General features: G+C 46.1%; 1 protein-coding gene across 5 annotated transcripts in view; it reads left to right on the forward strand.

The window, feature by feature from the left end:
- Window positions 1–16,446, forward strand: part of PRKG1 (protein kinase cGMP-dependent 1) — a 387,732-nt gene that overhangs the window by 324,829 nt on the left and 46,457 nt on the right. For all 5 annotated transcript variants that reach the window (XM_064662173.1, XM_064662171.1, XM_064662174.1 and 2 more), the window contains one exon: window positions 4,374–4,448. In XM_064662173.1, coding sequence (XP_064518243.1) covers window positions 4,374–4,448 — 75 coding nt within the window. The remainder of the gene's footprint in view (window positions 1–4,373; window positions 4,449–16,446) is intronic.

The raw sequence follows: 16,446 nt of genomic DNA on the forward strand, positions 1-16,446 counted from the left end.
TTGCTACAGCATTTAAGAGAACTTCAAGAGTTGTCATCATGCCAGAAAACCCAAAAAACCCTCTAGTGTAGTCCTACTTGGTCAGGTGCATTTGAAAGAAAGAACTGGATAATCAGAAAGCAAAACTTTCAGGGAATTTCATGTTATAATCAAAAGTTTCACCCTGGAAGAGCAGGTTCCTTAATCCAGTAGGGAAAATAAAAGGAGATGGTGCCAAGGCTGATGGACTGAGGATGACAGCTCTGCTAAGGGACCCTGGGGCCCAGCTGGTGTCCTCTCCATGCTCAGGCTTTCCAGGGAGACCAGGTGGGTGTAGCCAGGCTGTGTGGAGGGAGGATGTTCTGGGGGGCTCATGGAATTGCCTTGGGAAGTTCAGCCAAATCCACATAGTGCTCGTGGGAATTGTCAGAAAAATTGGACAAACCATTTGAAGGAATTTGGAGAAGCCTTCGGATACTTGGGGAGCCAGATAAAAAAAACATTTTCTCCTGATCTGGGTAAACATATTAATATTTTATAACAGCTGTCAGATGTCTTTTATTCATTTTTAATTCCTTTTTTTATTTTTATTTTTTTACATTTCCTGGGCTTTCTGTGTTTAGGGCTTGCCTTTGACCCTACATGAACTGAAATCAAGCCTGTTGCTAATGAAGTATTTCCTCTTGTGCCACTGCAGTAATTCATCCTCTGGGAAGAAACTAATCCTGGGAGATGCCCGAGGATGTTGCCTCCAAATTGTTTCAAGCTTGGCCTTGTCGTGGCTCATCTTGGTGAATGTTCAGGCTCCCTGGAGGGGTCATTAGTTTTGTTGCAGAAGCCCAGTTGGGCTGATGGGGGGAAAGGTGGCAGTGCCCATCTGCTGGATTTGATGGATTGCTCCTCTAGGAAATTATCTATAAAAGGCCTTCTGATAAAAATTTTGGCGACACACCTTGAGCACCTGTTGTGTAAATCAGAATAAAGGCACACAGACACACTTCATTTGCAGCTCCTTTGTGGGGAGAGAAAACGGGAGGAAAAGATTCCAAACTCATTCCCAACATTTGACACTCTGAGAAGTTGGTGCAACTTTATCCTTCTCTTTTATTTTCACACCCACTTCTTGAAACTCAAAAACTCTCAGAAAACATTCAGAGCTCCTCCTGAACTGTAAGAATATTTATACTTAAGTTGATTCAGGTTCATCTTTTATTTATATGTGATTTTTTCCCCCCCTCTCCATAATTTATTTATGATGCTAACAATGTTTTCTGGGGCTCTGAGATTTACCAAGTGTCAGCGTCGTGGGTGCTGGGAGAACAAAATTGCCTCATGCAAATCTGGTGGATCAGAGCCAGTAAAACTCAAGGCACAGAGTGCTGCAAAAGTACCTGATCTTTGCAGATATTTAATGCTAAATGCTGTTTTTTCCAGCTTGTTGTCTCCTTCAGTTACACATATCAAGATGATATTTTTTTTTTTTTTTTTAAGGCAGCATTTCAAATATTTCAGCTATTTTGGGATTTTTCCGCTTTGCATTTTGTGGGTTTTGTCTGGTTTTAAAAAGCCTTTTTGTCAGGGATAGCTCTGAGGTGTTAGGAAAGGTTCCTGGATCAACCCTCTTGGCAATGGAAGTTGGAGAAAAATAAAATAAAGTGTTATCTGAGCGTGACTGACCCTCCACAAGCCGAGCCAGACTCTTCCACTGGGGATTTTAGGTTTTGCTGCTTTAGTGTTTCTCCCAGTTGGAGCGAAGTTTATCCATGGAGAAAATTGGTTGTGAGGAGAGAATAGGAAAAAAATGAAGAGAAAAGGCTGTGAGGGGAAAAAAAAACCAGAGCAGTTTTCTGATTGACTCCTTGGGGAGGTTGTGACTGAGCTGACACTTCAACAGCAATAACAGAGTGAGCTTCAATGTCTTGCCCAGTCCTAAGTCTTGCTTAACTTTTTTAATAAAAACTTAAGGATATCAGATAAACCTGTTACTCCTTGCAGTGACTTTTTCTTCTGTGCTTCACTAGAGAAAGATTTATTTGCACTGCCAATAAAAAAAAAACGAAAAACCAGGGTTGTTTAACCCTGCCACATTTTCCAAAGCAAACCAAGCCCAAATTACATTTTAAGCCCTAGATCATGTCTTATGGTGATCCAGGAGGATTATGTTAATTAATTGTCTGAATATCTGGTTTTTAATTGAGCATTAACATCCACGTCTTGCTTTGCTTTCACTGTTGCCTTGCAAGGGTTTGGCTTCAACCTCTGGCACATCCCTGGAACAAGGAAGAGAAACCTTGAGGTGCTGGATGAGCTGATTTGTTCATATTTTCACTGCTGGGCAAGGAGAATTTGGGGTTGAAAAGATGCTCTGGTGATTCACACATCTTAATATTAAAAATATTCATATTAATAGTAACCAGCCTTGTTAAAAACCCCAAAGCAACTTCCCTGCAAGAGCAAAGGGGGCTTTGCCTTCTCTTCCTCAGTAATGAATTCCCGTTGCTTTCCTGGATGCCACAGAAATGATTTCCTCGATCATGTCGTTCAAAATGTAACCATTAAACAAAGTGGAAAGCTGGGGGGATTTTTCCTGAGTTACAGGAAGCAGAAAATCCTGGAATGGTTCAGGTTGGAAGAGCCCACAGTGGAGCACCTGGTCCCAGCTCCCTGCTCCAGCAGGGCCAGCCCAGAGCACAGGGCACAGGAGTGTGAGGGGGAATTACACAGGGAAGGCCCCTTTGCAGCAGCTCTAGATCCAAATCGCTGTAAATCCCTCTCCCAACCATCATCTCTTGCCTCCTATGGGTAAAATGTGGCTTTTTCCAGCTGCTGTTTTTAAAGCAAGATGATTTCCCCCCTCTGGTTCTCCTGGAAGTCCCGTCCCTGCTCCCTGCGTGCACACGGAGTACCTTCCATGGGATCAACCGTCTCCTGATGCTGCAGGACACTTAAGTACCCACTTAAGCCTGTCAGCAGGTTTAATCTCCCTGGGCACAGCGTGGCTGGGACAGCTCCATGAAGGGAACACGAAGCCATCCTGGCTGACCTCCTGTCCCACAGGATATTGCCTTTCCCAGCTGCCCCTGGCTCAGCCTGCCCTGGATTTCCCTCACCTGCTGAACAGCATCAATTCTCTTTTATCCTGCAGCTCCTCGTGGTGAATATTTCCATGTTAAATATTATTCCTAAATTCAAAAGTGTGGCCCTAATTGGTCATTTTAATTTTTTTTTTCACTTTTTCCAGCTTTTCAGTTAATTTGTTTTCGACCTAACAGCCATTTCTGCTCTTCTGCTCTGTGTTTGGTGCCTCAGGGGTGTGAGGAACATAAGGCTGGAGGGTTTTTCTTTGTGAGGCCATGACCTTAAGGCACAGCTTAGTCAAGAGGCTGTAGTTTGCAGCAGTTCATCCTTTCAAATTAGCCTGGCTCTTTTCTCCTTTGGCAAGGGCTGCTTTCTTCCTTGGAAAAAAGGAAAACTGGTCCGTGACAGACAGGCTGGGAATATTGGAAATGTATAGTAGGGAACGAGCTTTTCACCTGGAGTATTTTCATTCTAGGTATCTTAGAATCATTAAAAATAATTAATTTCTAGTTTTTTATTTGCCTGGGGCACTGTTTGGTGTCACCACCAAAGACATAACAGTTGGATTTTTTAGAATCATGGAATCACACACTGGCTTGGGTTGGAAAGGACCTCAAAGCTCGTCTCCTTCCACCCCTGCCACAGGCAGTGACACCTCCCACCAGCCCAGGTTGCTCCAACCTGGCCTTGGACACTTCCAGGGATCCAGGGGCAGCCACAGCTTCTCTGGGCAACCTGGGCCAGGGCCTCCCCACCCTCCCAGGGAACAATCCCTTCCCAATATTCCCAAACCTAAATTTCCTCTCTTTCAGTTTGAACCCTTTGATGTGTTTTTGGGGGAATGTTTCTCTTAAAGATGAGACAGAGGCAGAAATAAAGATTCTCCCTCACTTTGGAAGCAGAGGGATTTCTGGGGATTCTGGTGGGGGGACGGGGATCGGGGCTGAGGTGCCACCACCAGCCACGTCCACATGCTCACTCTGGAACTGCTCCTGGAGGGTGGAAAACCTCCAGCAGTCATTTCAGGGGGCTGGATGAATAAGTTTGGATCTTCTTGGCCTTGGTTATTGCACCTCCAGCATTTCTGGGGCCGTGTCTCCCAGCCCTGGCCCTGGTTTGGTTGGTCATGGGCATCGAGATACAGCCCCTGGTTGCTGCCAAAGAGCCACGGGGGCTTTTGTGGCTCCCAAATGGACACTTCAGACATGGGGTAGTGGCAGTGCTGGGTTAGTGCTTGGACTTGCTGATCCCAAAATCCTTTCCAGACTTAAGGATTCTACAGTTCTTCCCCTAAAAGTGCCCCTTTGTTTTTGCAGCTCCTTCAAGCATCTCATCGGCGGCCTGGATGACGTTTCCAACAAAGCCTATGAAGATGCAGAAGCAAAAGCAAAGTAAGTGTCTGCTCTAAACTCATTTTTGTTGATGGTACATCACTGTAGTTAAAAAAAACACCTTTTTCTCCACACAATAGTGTAAAACTGCTTAAAAAGGAGAGAATTATTGTGAATGTGGAGGTGAGTCTCCTCGGGTCAGTGCCCAAAGCCAGGCGGCCCCAAGGTCCTTCTTAATCCCAGCATTTGAGTCCTCAGAAGTGCTGGATCTTCCAAAAAATTCCCTTGAACTCTTGTAAGGTGAGAAACTCCAGCTCTTGGGATTGCAGTGGAGGAAATGGTTGTTGAGGATAATGGGTTTTTCAGAGAGCTCTGCCCTTCCTCAGGTACCTTCCCAGAGTCTAAAGGTGGTTTGAGGCCAAGGGTGGGAAATGGGGGCTGGAGTGTATTGTGAGTTTAAAATAGTTTTTAAAAAACCAATTTTCATTCATCCTTGACCTACGGTTGGATTTTAATCTGGAAGCTTCGTGAGGTCTGAACTCTGATTCCCTCCCAATGATCAAGCCTTGGAAGAGGAATTAGAAGAGAGTTCTGATTAGAGAGATGCTGAACATGAGCCAGATAGGATTCAAAGGCAAGAGTTGCTAAAAAGGAAATTAAATCTGCTCTGTACAACATTTATTTCCTTTTCCTCCTGTGCAATTATTGGCTTTTATTGGGATTTTTTAGGGAAGGGAGAGTGTGACTGTTCATCAGTGATCTACAGCTGCCTAAATTTAAGCCTGCTCCTAAGTTCTACACAGAAACTTCTCATTAAACCAGAGAGGGTTGTAATAGTCTGTACCAAAGGTACTCCTAATGAAGAGAAAGTGAGAAGCCCTAATTGATTAAAAATACCTCTCTTCCTTTCAGAAACTAAATATCCATCTCAAGAAACTGAGTTTCTTGAGCAAAACCTGCTAATTCTGCAAAATACCCACAAGCTTCTTTTTTATCATCTTTGAGTGATGTTTGAAATGCGTTTTTAATGATATTAAATGTATTCTAAGGTGCTAGAATGCAGGGTTGCAGTTTAGTTTGCAACAGGATTTCCCTGCCCCAGATCAAATGTGTAAGATTCCCTCTTAAAAAGAAGTTCTGTAAAAAAGTTTAAGTTCCCTAAAACTCCTTTATCAACTTCCTTCCTCTGCCATCCCAAAAAATAGAGATTTTGGGCCCAGAATGCCAAGTCAAATGGACACGGTGCTATAGATATTACTGATAAATATGTATTATTATGTGTATTTTTATATATAGCTGAAATCATGGCATTTTAATGCCAGGAGCAGCTTCTACAAAGCATTTTACAAAGGGCTGGAAAATCAACTTTAGCAGCTTCAGGGAGATGGTCCCAAGTATTCCAGGCACGTGCTGTTATCCTTTGATATTATTTTTTGAGTGTTGCTATTTGGGTTTGATTGGTTTCCATCAGAAGCAAAGGGAAGAAAACCTTGGCAGTGAAGCTGGGGATTTTAAGCTCTATTATTAATTATCACAGAGTTATTTGCTATCCCAGGAGTGTTGGGGATGTATGGAGGTTTTTTGAGGATTGTTTTGTGAGTTTTTAGGGATCACTTTGTGTCAGGATCCCCTGTGTGCTGGGGGGACACTGCAGCTGAGGACCTATTTTGAATAAACTCTTCATTTGGGGAACCCCTGGGCTGACCTTCACATCTCTGAGCTTTTATCTTTATTCCTTTCCTTCTTAATGCCAAGTGTTTCATCCCAATGCAAGGGCAAAGCCAAGGGTTCCTGGTGATGGTGGAATAGATTAATTTTGATACAACTTTTCTCAAAAGCCAGAGGCCTTTGCTTGAGTCCTGTCACTCCAGGTAGGTGACAGTGGCATTATTGCCCTTCACATGTTGACATTTTGCCTTGGACAAAGCTGAAGGCACCAGTGTTTGCTACCTGGAGAAACATCAAAGCAAGGAATGCTCTTGAAAAATGTGGCATTTACTAATAAAATACCATATTCACCTCTGTTGGGCTCCTCGAAAGCAAGCCATGCCTGCAAAAAGATGGACAGAAGAGGGAAAAATGGCAAAGTTACTTGGAGAGTGACAATAAGAGGCCTTGGGAGCCATTCCAGGAAGTTTGGTCGTTCAGGAGTTAAGGAGAAAAGTCTCCTTGGCAGAAACTTTAACCTGGATTCCTTTTCAAGCAGCTGTTAATCACCTCCAGCTAATTGTCCTTGGAGAGCTTCTGTTTTCCAAGGGGGAGTTTGTGGTAGGGAAGGACTTGGCCCGTGAAGCGTGTTCGGCTTTGGGTGGTTTTACACCAATCCCATGGGTTTGTCCCTCTTTTTGCACCCTTGTAGCTCCTGTCTCCTGGTCAGAGCTCATGTGCTGGGGGGCAGAAGGCCTTGGGATGGGCAGGAATTTTCTGTGTCCCCTGTGGATCGAGTGGATCAGGATGCTCAAGGCCAGGTTGAACAGGACTGATCTCGTGGAAGGTGTCCCTGCCCATGGCAAGTGGGTTGGAACTAAATGATCTTTAAGGTCCCTCCCACCCCAAACCATCCCACGACTGTAAATACCTACCAAATTGGTGGCACTGGGGGGTTTTGCCTCTTTCCACGCTGGAATGTGCCCCTGGGGTCCCAGAGCTGGTAGGATGTGGCTGAGGGGATGTCAGGCAGAAGCTCCAGGCTCAGAAGATCTTTCCATGTGTCCATCAGTCCTCCATGGCTGACAGAGTTGAACTATTTATTGAGTTTATCTCTTGGTGACCTGGTGTTTTCCCAGCTCAGCCTTGAGGAATGGTCAGGGTGCTCCTGGGAGCTGGGGGATGATCTGTGGACCACTGAGCTGCCTCTTCCCACCCTTGGACATGGTTTGAAGGGAGAGCAAACTCTGCTCAGCTCCTGAAGGCAGAGAAAATGCTGATCAAAAAGAGCTGAGCTGAGCAGAGGGGCTTCCTGCCCCATCACTGGGGAGTCCCAGAGGGACCAGGGCTGGGAGGGTTGTAGTCCTGTCTTTGTCCTGCATGGATGGTGTCTCCCTGTTCTGCATGGACACTTTGGACTGTGTCCTAGATCCCTGGCTCTTGGCTTGCACAGGCACCTGGAATGCCCAGCTCCAGTGGGAAGGGGACCAGGAGTCCCTGCCAAGCCAGTCTGGAAGGAAGTTGTTCTTCGAGGGCTTTGCCCTTCCCTCAAGGAGACACCTCTGTCTAGGAAAGCAAGTGAACAAACCCTGGTTTATCCTCCTGCTCACAGGGATTGTCTTTATGACATGAGCTTCCCCCAGCACCACAACTGATTTACTTCTTCCCCACTAACACCTTACTACCCAACTGATGCTTATTTTGGAGCCACTTTCCTGGTTTTTGCAAGCTTGGGATGGGCAGTTCTCCTTCATGTCCATCCTTTGTGCTCACTCTCTTAAATCAGCAATCACTGACATGTCACCTGTGAGACTATAATTTTAATTATGGCCTATAATTTTAATTATAGGATCATACAGACTATAACATTAATTATAATATTCTACTCCTCTGATGTATTCAGATGAGTTAATAAATTCATTGACTAATGAATGTTGTAGTTACATCCTTTACACCAGAGGAAAGGTGGAACAGAGAGGCAAAGGTGTGTCAGAGTCTGAGAAAACAGGAGTCCAGAGGAGCAGTGCCAGGTCCAGCCCTGTTGGTATTTAGGGCATGAAGGAGATCCCTAAGTTATCAGGACACATATCTAAGTGTAGATCACTTCCAGATGGAGCCACTGTGGCACTTCCATAAATCCAGGAGGAAGCAGGTGGGTGGTTTCTCCTGCTGTTGGTGCCAAGTGAGGTGAGGGTTCAGCGAACACCCTTCTCTCCAGGCACACTAATCCCTCCTGCTGGCCCATTCCCCATCCAGAGACTCCTGAGGTTAATCCTGGGCACTAATTTAACAAAGTCATTGGAGAGGTTTCCCTCCAGCTTGGTGCCACCTTTCCATGGCATGGCTGGAGCAGGGAAGCGTCTCCCGTGACACAGCGACAGCACCGAGGTGTCCCTGCCCACCAAGCTGGGAGAGGTGGCACTGCCTGGGCTTTGCCCATCTAAGCAGGGCCTGTCTGCTTCCATAACCAGTGTCCCTGTGCTCCTTTGCTCCCATCACATCCAGGATTCTGGAATTGTCTCCTGGGGCAGCAGGGCTTGAAATGAATCCGCTGCTGCAGCCTGGACTCCGGTGCCTTCGTGCTGTTGCTCCAGGCTCTTTGCAGGTCCAGACTATTTTGGTTGCACTTTTTCCTTGGTTTTCTCCCCATTCCAGCTGCCTTGCAGCCCTGGGGGAATATGTCTTGTGTTGGCTTCTTTTCCCAGGACTGAAGGAGGGCAGGGACCTTTGTGTAGGTACCCAATGCCTTTCCCCTTCCTGGCAGCTCCTTCCCTGGATGCCCTTCACCTCCCTGGAGCTGTGTTTTAATTAACACCCTCATTTGACAGTTGCACTTGATGATTTAAGAGCTCTTTTCCAACCTTAATGACTCTATAATTCTGTCCAAACCTTTTGTTTTAGTGGCCTGAGTTGTCCCTTTTTTCACTTTACACCCCCTCTCTCACTCCATTCATAGCAAAGCCTCCCAGCAGTTCATTGACCTAATTTGGGTGGTTATTAATATTTTCCCATTTTATATGCATTCTTTATAGATAGTTTTTCTCCTTCTACCCTGGGTTTAAAGATAAAATTCACCACTCTGTTTAGTTTCTGCCATACCACGACATTTACAAGAAAAGGTATTTTTCAGTGTCCCTTCAGTGTGGCTTCTCTGAGATGTCTCCTGGAGGGCCACTGCTGGTTCATGGAGCAGGTTTGTGTCTCCTCCCTACACAACCTCTCCTTTGGTTGTCTTTGAGACTTGTTTTTAACTTATTTGAAGTTGTCCCTGGGAGTTGAAAGCTTGTCACCCATGGACAGGTCCAAGTGTTAGGAGGCAGCACAGATCCAGAGGGATGGATGTGTAGAGAAGGTGCTAAGGTGCCAAGGACCTGCCATACAGACTATTTGCATTTCAGGGGGGTTTCCTTTTGGAATAATTCAATTCTGGTTCCTTGGACTCAATATTAAGCAGTGCCTGGGGAAGGAATTCAGCTGCTGAAGCATCTCCTCCGGTTGAGCATCACCTGAAGGACCCTCAGCTCTTGCACTCCTGTGCCACTCAGAGGTGTGAGCAGGACCTGGCAGGGGATTCCCCTCAGAAACACAGCCCTTGTCTGGACAAAGAGATATTTTGATGCACCTTGTGTATAAACACTGCTTTTTCTTTGCTGGGGATCTGATGGCAGCTTTTGCCAGAGGGTGGTTGGCAGTGATCTGGTCACACGTGAGGTGGCACCTCCAGAAACTTATTAAGGCTGGGTTGGCCCTTCACCTCCATAAATGGGTGAGCCCAGCTCATCTCCCTGCAAACTCCTGTCCTGGTGGGATGGGAAAGCTCTGTGTGCAGATGTTGTGTCTGCAGGACTCTGGGGCCCAGGGGGGTTTGACATCCAGCCAGCCCGTGGGGTTTGTGTGGATAATAAACAACCCCGGGCATCGGGAAAAGGGGATTTGTGTTTCTTCAGCTTGTTTTCCTTTAGAAATACAGAGAAGGAAAGCCAAGAGAGATTTCAACCCCTGCCAAAAGGGAAGTTGGCCGAGTTAAGGGTTCCAAAAATGGAAACTCCCAATTAAAGAGAATGATTTAGTGAAGGTCTGACTCCATGCTGGGCTGGAACTTTGGAAAACTCTGACTGAAATAATTTACCAAGGCGTGGAACGTGACCAGATTAGTCATTTTTTTTTTTCCTGCTAGAGAGAATATTTTCTGGCATCAGGGCATCAGGGCAGCCTGGAACCTGTGCTGATGGGCTCCATCTTCCTTTGTGTCCATTCTTTTCTGAATCAGGGACCATATGGGAACCAGCTTTTGCCTTGGCTGTTTTTGGTGCCAGACTGGGGGGAAATCTCCTGGGATGTGCAAAAAAGGGGGGGAAATGGGGTTGCAATAATTTCTTTGAAGCTGTGTAAATAATTAAAGTCATTCTTCTCCTTGCTGTGGAGAAATAACAACTGGTCATCGATACCTGTTCAGTCTGTGTGAGTTTAAACATCCAGAAAAACTGAGATTTTAGGTGGCATTATTTGGCCTCTAATATGTAAGACCTGTTTTTCTTTCTGCTGGAGAATTGTCACAGAGTTTAGCCTTAAATAACCTGCAATTTCATCCTGAAGCCACTGGTAATTTGGCTCCAGGTTTGCCTCTCTGATTTTCCTGGCTGCTGTAATAAATAGAATTAGAAAATCAGCTCAGAAATCAATGGAAAACGCAGGAGCCCACCAAGGGAACCTGCAGGGTGATGTCCCTAAATAAAGGTAACTGAGGCTGCTACATTTAGGACTGTGCTTTTTGAAGGGGAACTGCTGTTTGCTGGCAGACTTTCTCTTGAGAAGGTGCACTGTGGTGCTCACAAGGGATATATATTAAGTTAGCTTTTAAAGCCAGGTCTGTCTTATTTAGGCAATAATCTCTACGCTGTCCCCTTGCTGAGCTGAGCTTTTGATGCGACAATGGCCCGTGTCAGGTGTCAGAGGGTGAACAGAAATCAGGCTGCTGTTCTAATGCCTGCCTGCATGGGTTCCAGGGGATTAGGGCTGGCCTGAGGAAATACAGATGCAGCAGAAAGCTCTCAGGCAATAATGAGCCCCGTTCCATAGGGAGTGGAAACCCGTTGTGGTGATGGAAGTGGCCATTCCCGCTGTACGTGGTGGGAGCACCTGATGGTTTGTGCATCAGAAATACCAACCATTCCTTTGGCATTTATGGAAATGCTTTCTTCAGGAAGCACTGGGAATCCTTTGCTGATCCCAAGGCTTGGAGCTTGGTGTAGCACAGGCTTGGGAGCTTCAAACTCAGTGAACTTTGCAGGGGACGTCAAGGCAACGGTGGCATTAAAGCAGTTCTGTGCATCCCTGGCTCTGTAAATCTGTTGTCCAGCACATTTCTGAGCTGTCCTGAGGATTTATCCAAATAGCTTTGTAAGGATTACACCACTGGAAGATGGGCTGTTTCTGTCCTGCTCTCATCTGCTGACTTAAATAACAGAGAATCACTTGAACGGTCAGACGTGTTATAAATAAAACTCAGTGATTCTTCTACTATAGGGAAGTACTGCTTTTTGGAACTGCTGGAAATAGTTGTGGGATCATTTGTGGCTTTTTCCAGCTCCCCTGCTAGTCCAGTTGTCCTTGGTTGTACCTCAGCAACTCCCACGAGCTCCACCAGGAGCTGGCTCAGACCTCACTTTTATGTCCAAGCATTGATAAGGGAAAGGAAAGATGGAAATGCAGTGACAGTGAGAGATGAAGGACAAGTATATGGATGGTGCTGGAGCCCAGGGAAGGTTTGGGAGGGAAATATTTGGGCTCCAGAAAGAGGAGGTGGGAGAGCACCATCTCCCCACTGTCACATTGCCTTGGCAGAGCTGGAAAAGGTGTTGCCAGATAAAGAAGCTTCTTCCCATTCACCCAAAAACCTTCCCAGGCTGGGAATAGCTCCAGAGTTTGGAAATGCTGGTGTACGTGGTTGTTTAAACAGCAGGGAGAGGGGAGGGAGCAGAGGGGGAGGCTCATATTTCAAAGAGGAGTAAATATTAATTGTTTTCCCTGCGAAAATTGGTGAGCACGGCACCCAAAAACTGCACAGCGAGTCCAGCTGACCCCCGAGCAGCAGTTGTGTCACATTGGGAGATGAAATTCAATCACCCAACTGTGAAATGGAAGAAATTTAATCCCTCTATAAGTGAAAAACCCAGTGCAGCCTTAACTCTGAAGTTGCTGCTGACGCCTCCCTCCCACCCACAGCTGATCCACCAAAACAAACCCGTTTCCTTCTTTCCCTTCTTCCCTGTAAGGAATAATTCCCCAGTTTTCCTGAAGGCTCAAATGACTTTCCATATATAACTTACAGTCTAACTCTAGTCCACATTCAATTCAGGATTTCTACTCCCCTCTCATCCTTCCCTGCTGAGCCCCTTCCAGTCCCTAAAGGAGCTCCAAGAGAGCGGGGAGGGATTTTGGATATGGGCCTGGAGAGACAGGACAAGGGGGAATGGCTTCTAAATGACAGAGGGCAGGGTTAGATGGGATATTGGGAAGGAATTGTTCCCTGTGAGGGTGGGGAGGCCCTGGCACAGGTTGCCCAGAGAAGCTGTGGCTGCCCCTGGATCCCTGGAAGTGTCCAAGGCCAGGTTGGACGGGGCTTGGAGCAACCTGGGAAAGTGGAAGGTGCCTCTGGGAGTGGAAGGAGATGATCTTTAAGGTCTCTTCCAACCCAAACCAGTCTGGGATTCCATGAAATTCTGCCAGGATGGGTCTGTGCCTTCCCTGCTGTGAGACCCACGTGATGGGATGTTCCCATCTTTGGGTGCCACAGGAAGGTGTGGCCTCCCATGGCAGCAACTGACCCTGTAACACCCAGGAAAGGAACCTGATTTAAAAAATATCCCTGATGTTTCCAATGTGGTTGATGGATTCCAGTGAACTGCTGCCATGTAACATTATTAATATTATTACTTTTCCATTTGTGTGTTTGCAGCACTTAGATTCATAGGATGGTTTGGGTTGGAAGGGACATTAAAAGATCATCTCATTCCACCCCCTGCCACGGGCAGGGACACCTCCCACTAGCCCGGGTTGCTCCAAGCCCCATCCAATCTGGCTTTGAACACTTCCAGGGATCCAGGGGCAGCCACACTTAGGGCATCCCAAACCCCCCAGCTTGGCAGTGCACTGAGTTATCCTGGCTGTGCTTCCATTGATTTGCCCTCAGCTGCATTTGCTCTATTTTCTCAGTGCCTGGCTGAACACTCCATTAAATGATCCGAGGAGTGCTGAGCTGTAAATCTTTAAATCATCGGAAAAAAATAATAATAAAAAAAAAAGGCAAAACTGTTCTCGTGGTTTAGCTGATCCCGCAGCTTTTGCGTAGCTTTAACAAGATAAAACATCAAAATCACAGATAATGTGACATTTTGAATATGTGAGAAAGCTCAGTGCCTGAAACCATGAAAGGGGAGATCAAAGTCTGATCTCGCCCATTATATTGGGCGTTAATGTAAAACTATGGGGGTTTCTAATAGGACTATTGTGATTGAATTTCTGATGGAAGTTAAAAGCCCCTCATTCGTGGCTGCATTTAAAATTCCGTTTGGGAATGGGGATGGAGTGTTTCTGTCTCTGTCTGCTCAGCAAACCCTCACACAGAGAAGTGTTGGAGCTCTGGCTTTACTCTCTCTCAGGTTCATTTTCTGGTGGGATCGTCGGGTTGCTCTGCAGAAAACATCAAATGCCATCATTTATGGATCCCAAAGCAAGGGATTAGACTGATTCCAGGGGCTCCAAATTGTGCCACTGGAGTTTGCTTGGCTGTTGATGACCCAGAATAGCTGTGCCAGGCCCCCAGAGCTCCAGGTGCTCGGGCAGGGCCTGCTGCTGGTCTTAAGTCTCAGATTAAATCACAAGCTTTGCCAGACTCGGGTTCATTTCCTAATCCTCTGTGCTGGAAGGAGATGCTTTCTAAGAAAGGTGTTTTTCTCGCTGTCCCTTCGTTCCTTCGGAGGCTCTTCCTGTGCAGCAGTGATATCATTCATCTGGATGGCAAAATGGAATTCTTGTGGCTGGAAATCCTTTTAGGAGCCAGTAATGGGAAGTGGGCTGGCAGCAGGCCAGGGCAATGCTGGGACTCTTTTAGCAGGCAGGGAGATTGCCAGGGAGTGCCTACAGATGCTGGGCTGGCACAAATCACAGAGCCAACGACTCGGCATCTCCTCGAATTCCCCCCCTTTGCTTTCCCATTTCCTACGCTGAGGGAGATGAATGCCTCAAGTTTGGCTTTGAAAGATGTTTTATGATCCTGTTCCCAGCCCCTGCTCCCAAAGAAGCTGTTTCATTAACAGTGCAATAGCTGAGCTGTCATATTTTGCATCTGGGTCGGATTGGGATGTGAAAATGTTTGTCAGGAGTGGAGCAAGTGCTTAGTGAGGCCATGACCTCCTGCTCTGAGGAGGAAATACAGCTCCAAGGGTTCTGTTTATTGCTCAGTAGCAAAGCTGACATTTAAAGCAGAAAGGATTTGCTTTCACATTTTATGGTCCCAGCCTTTACAAAGGGCTGGGAACACCCTTCCACTGGGCACAGGCTCAGCACCTCACAAAGCCCCCTGGAGAATTAAACATCAGCAAATGCTTTCCTTCCAACCACCTAAAACCAAACTCTGGTCACTTAAACTTCCTTTTAGTGAACTTGGTAGATGCAGAAGCAAAAAGAAGAGTATTTTCTCCTGGCTCTAAGCGTGTTTCTACCCCTCTGGGTTTTTTTAAAGCAGGCAGGTTTTTAGCAGTGCCTTGTTATCCAGGACAGCTACTTGAAAATGGCAAAACTATTCAGACTTCTCAGGAGAGAAGTGGAAGGTACAAAGGCTGGAAAGAAGCAGCCCTGTACCTTCCCTTTCCTGAAGTGATGGTTTGGGGGCACATCCAGAGGTGGGAGTCTCCAGAGTGAAGGGTCCTTTTAAAGTGAGTCTCTTTGAATGGCTTCAAGCATTTTGCAATATTGTTTTGAACACTGGGGGGGGAGAGGAATTCAGCTGTTGGTTTGACCTGCAGCATCTCCTGTGCTGTTAAACAGAGGAGCTGAGCACAACAAAGCTGAGCTCTAGGGGTGCCAGGGGCCATCTCACTCCAGGAGCCAACTGGAGCCACTCTAATGAATCCCCCTTTGGAGTCAGGGACTGTTGGATGTCACAGCTGGGCTTGGAAATAAAAACAGTCATACACACCTGAGCTGTTTGAAAGCTTTCCTAATTTGCCACGAGTTTTAGTGCTCAGAAGATGAGTATCTGTAGTAGAGGGCGTCTCTCCTGCTGCTGTTGGGGATCAGGATGTGTGGAAAGGGTGCTCAGAGATAAACACTACTGGGATGTTTGTATATGGGCACTTCAAAGCATCCTTAGGAAAAAAATTGCTGCCTTCAAACATGTTCAGTCGTATTTTATTCTGTACTTTTAAAACCTACCCAAGACCCTGGAATAGTTTACAGTCACAGCAGTACCTCTCTCCCTTTGGCAGTGTTCTTGTTTGGAAGAATCCTGTTGTCATGTTGGCAGTTCACCAGGGCAAGCAAATTGATAATTTTCATGAAGTCCTTCATCTATAAAAAAACCCCTTTCACTAGATTTTTGAGGGTAGTTCTGTTAAAAAATAAAATTATCCAGGAACACATTCAAAATACATCACCTGCTTCCCAAAGCTGGAAAGAAGCATTCAGCCTGATCTTTCCTCAGAAAACCATTTTTACAGTGATTTTTCAGAGAACTTCAGGCCAATATTTAAACTTTCAAAGTCCACTTTAGGAGGTCCTAAACTCTCGTGGAATTAGTGCACGTGAACAAAACGGGGGGAAACGATCAAATATGGGGCAAAAAGGAACAAAGATGGGGGGAAATGACAAAAAATGAGTGAAAAGGCAAATGGAGGGAAATGAAGCAAAAATGGGGGGAAATGAAGCAAAAATGGGGGGAAATGAAGCAAAAGTGGGGGGAAATGAAGCAAAAATGGGGGGAAATGAAGGAAAAATGGAGGGAAATGAACAAAAAAATGGGGAAAAATGAACCAAAAATTAACAAAAATGGGGGAAGTGAGCAAAAATGACCAAAAAAATGGGGAAAATGCCCAAAGATGAAGGAAAATAAAAGGGGGGAAATGGACCCAAAGTGGGGTGTGGGAGGGGACACGAGTGGACTTGGTGACAGTGGGGGATGATGATGATGAAGGACGAGGGTGAGGAAGGTCAGTGAAAAGCTCCGGTGTCAACGGATGAGAATCCAGAGCAACTTGGGGTGGATGGAGGCTTCAGGATGAGACCTGCAGGTGAGCAGAGGGTACTTTGCTGGCTCCAAAAATGAATGATGGAGAAAACAACCCGATTTCAGCAAGTGGTGCCAACCTGTTCATGGTGAGCCCTCAGCAACCCCGGGCTTTATCACTGCTGT

This window comes from Pseudopipra pipra, chromosome 8, assembly GCF_036250125.1.
Source record: "Pseudopipra pipra isolate bDixPip1 chromosome 8, bDixPip1.hap1, whole genome shotgun sequence".
Classification (NCBI taxonomy): Eukaryota; Metazoa; Chordata; class Aves; order Passeriformes; family Pipridae; genus Pseudopipra; species Pseudopipra pipra.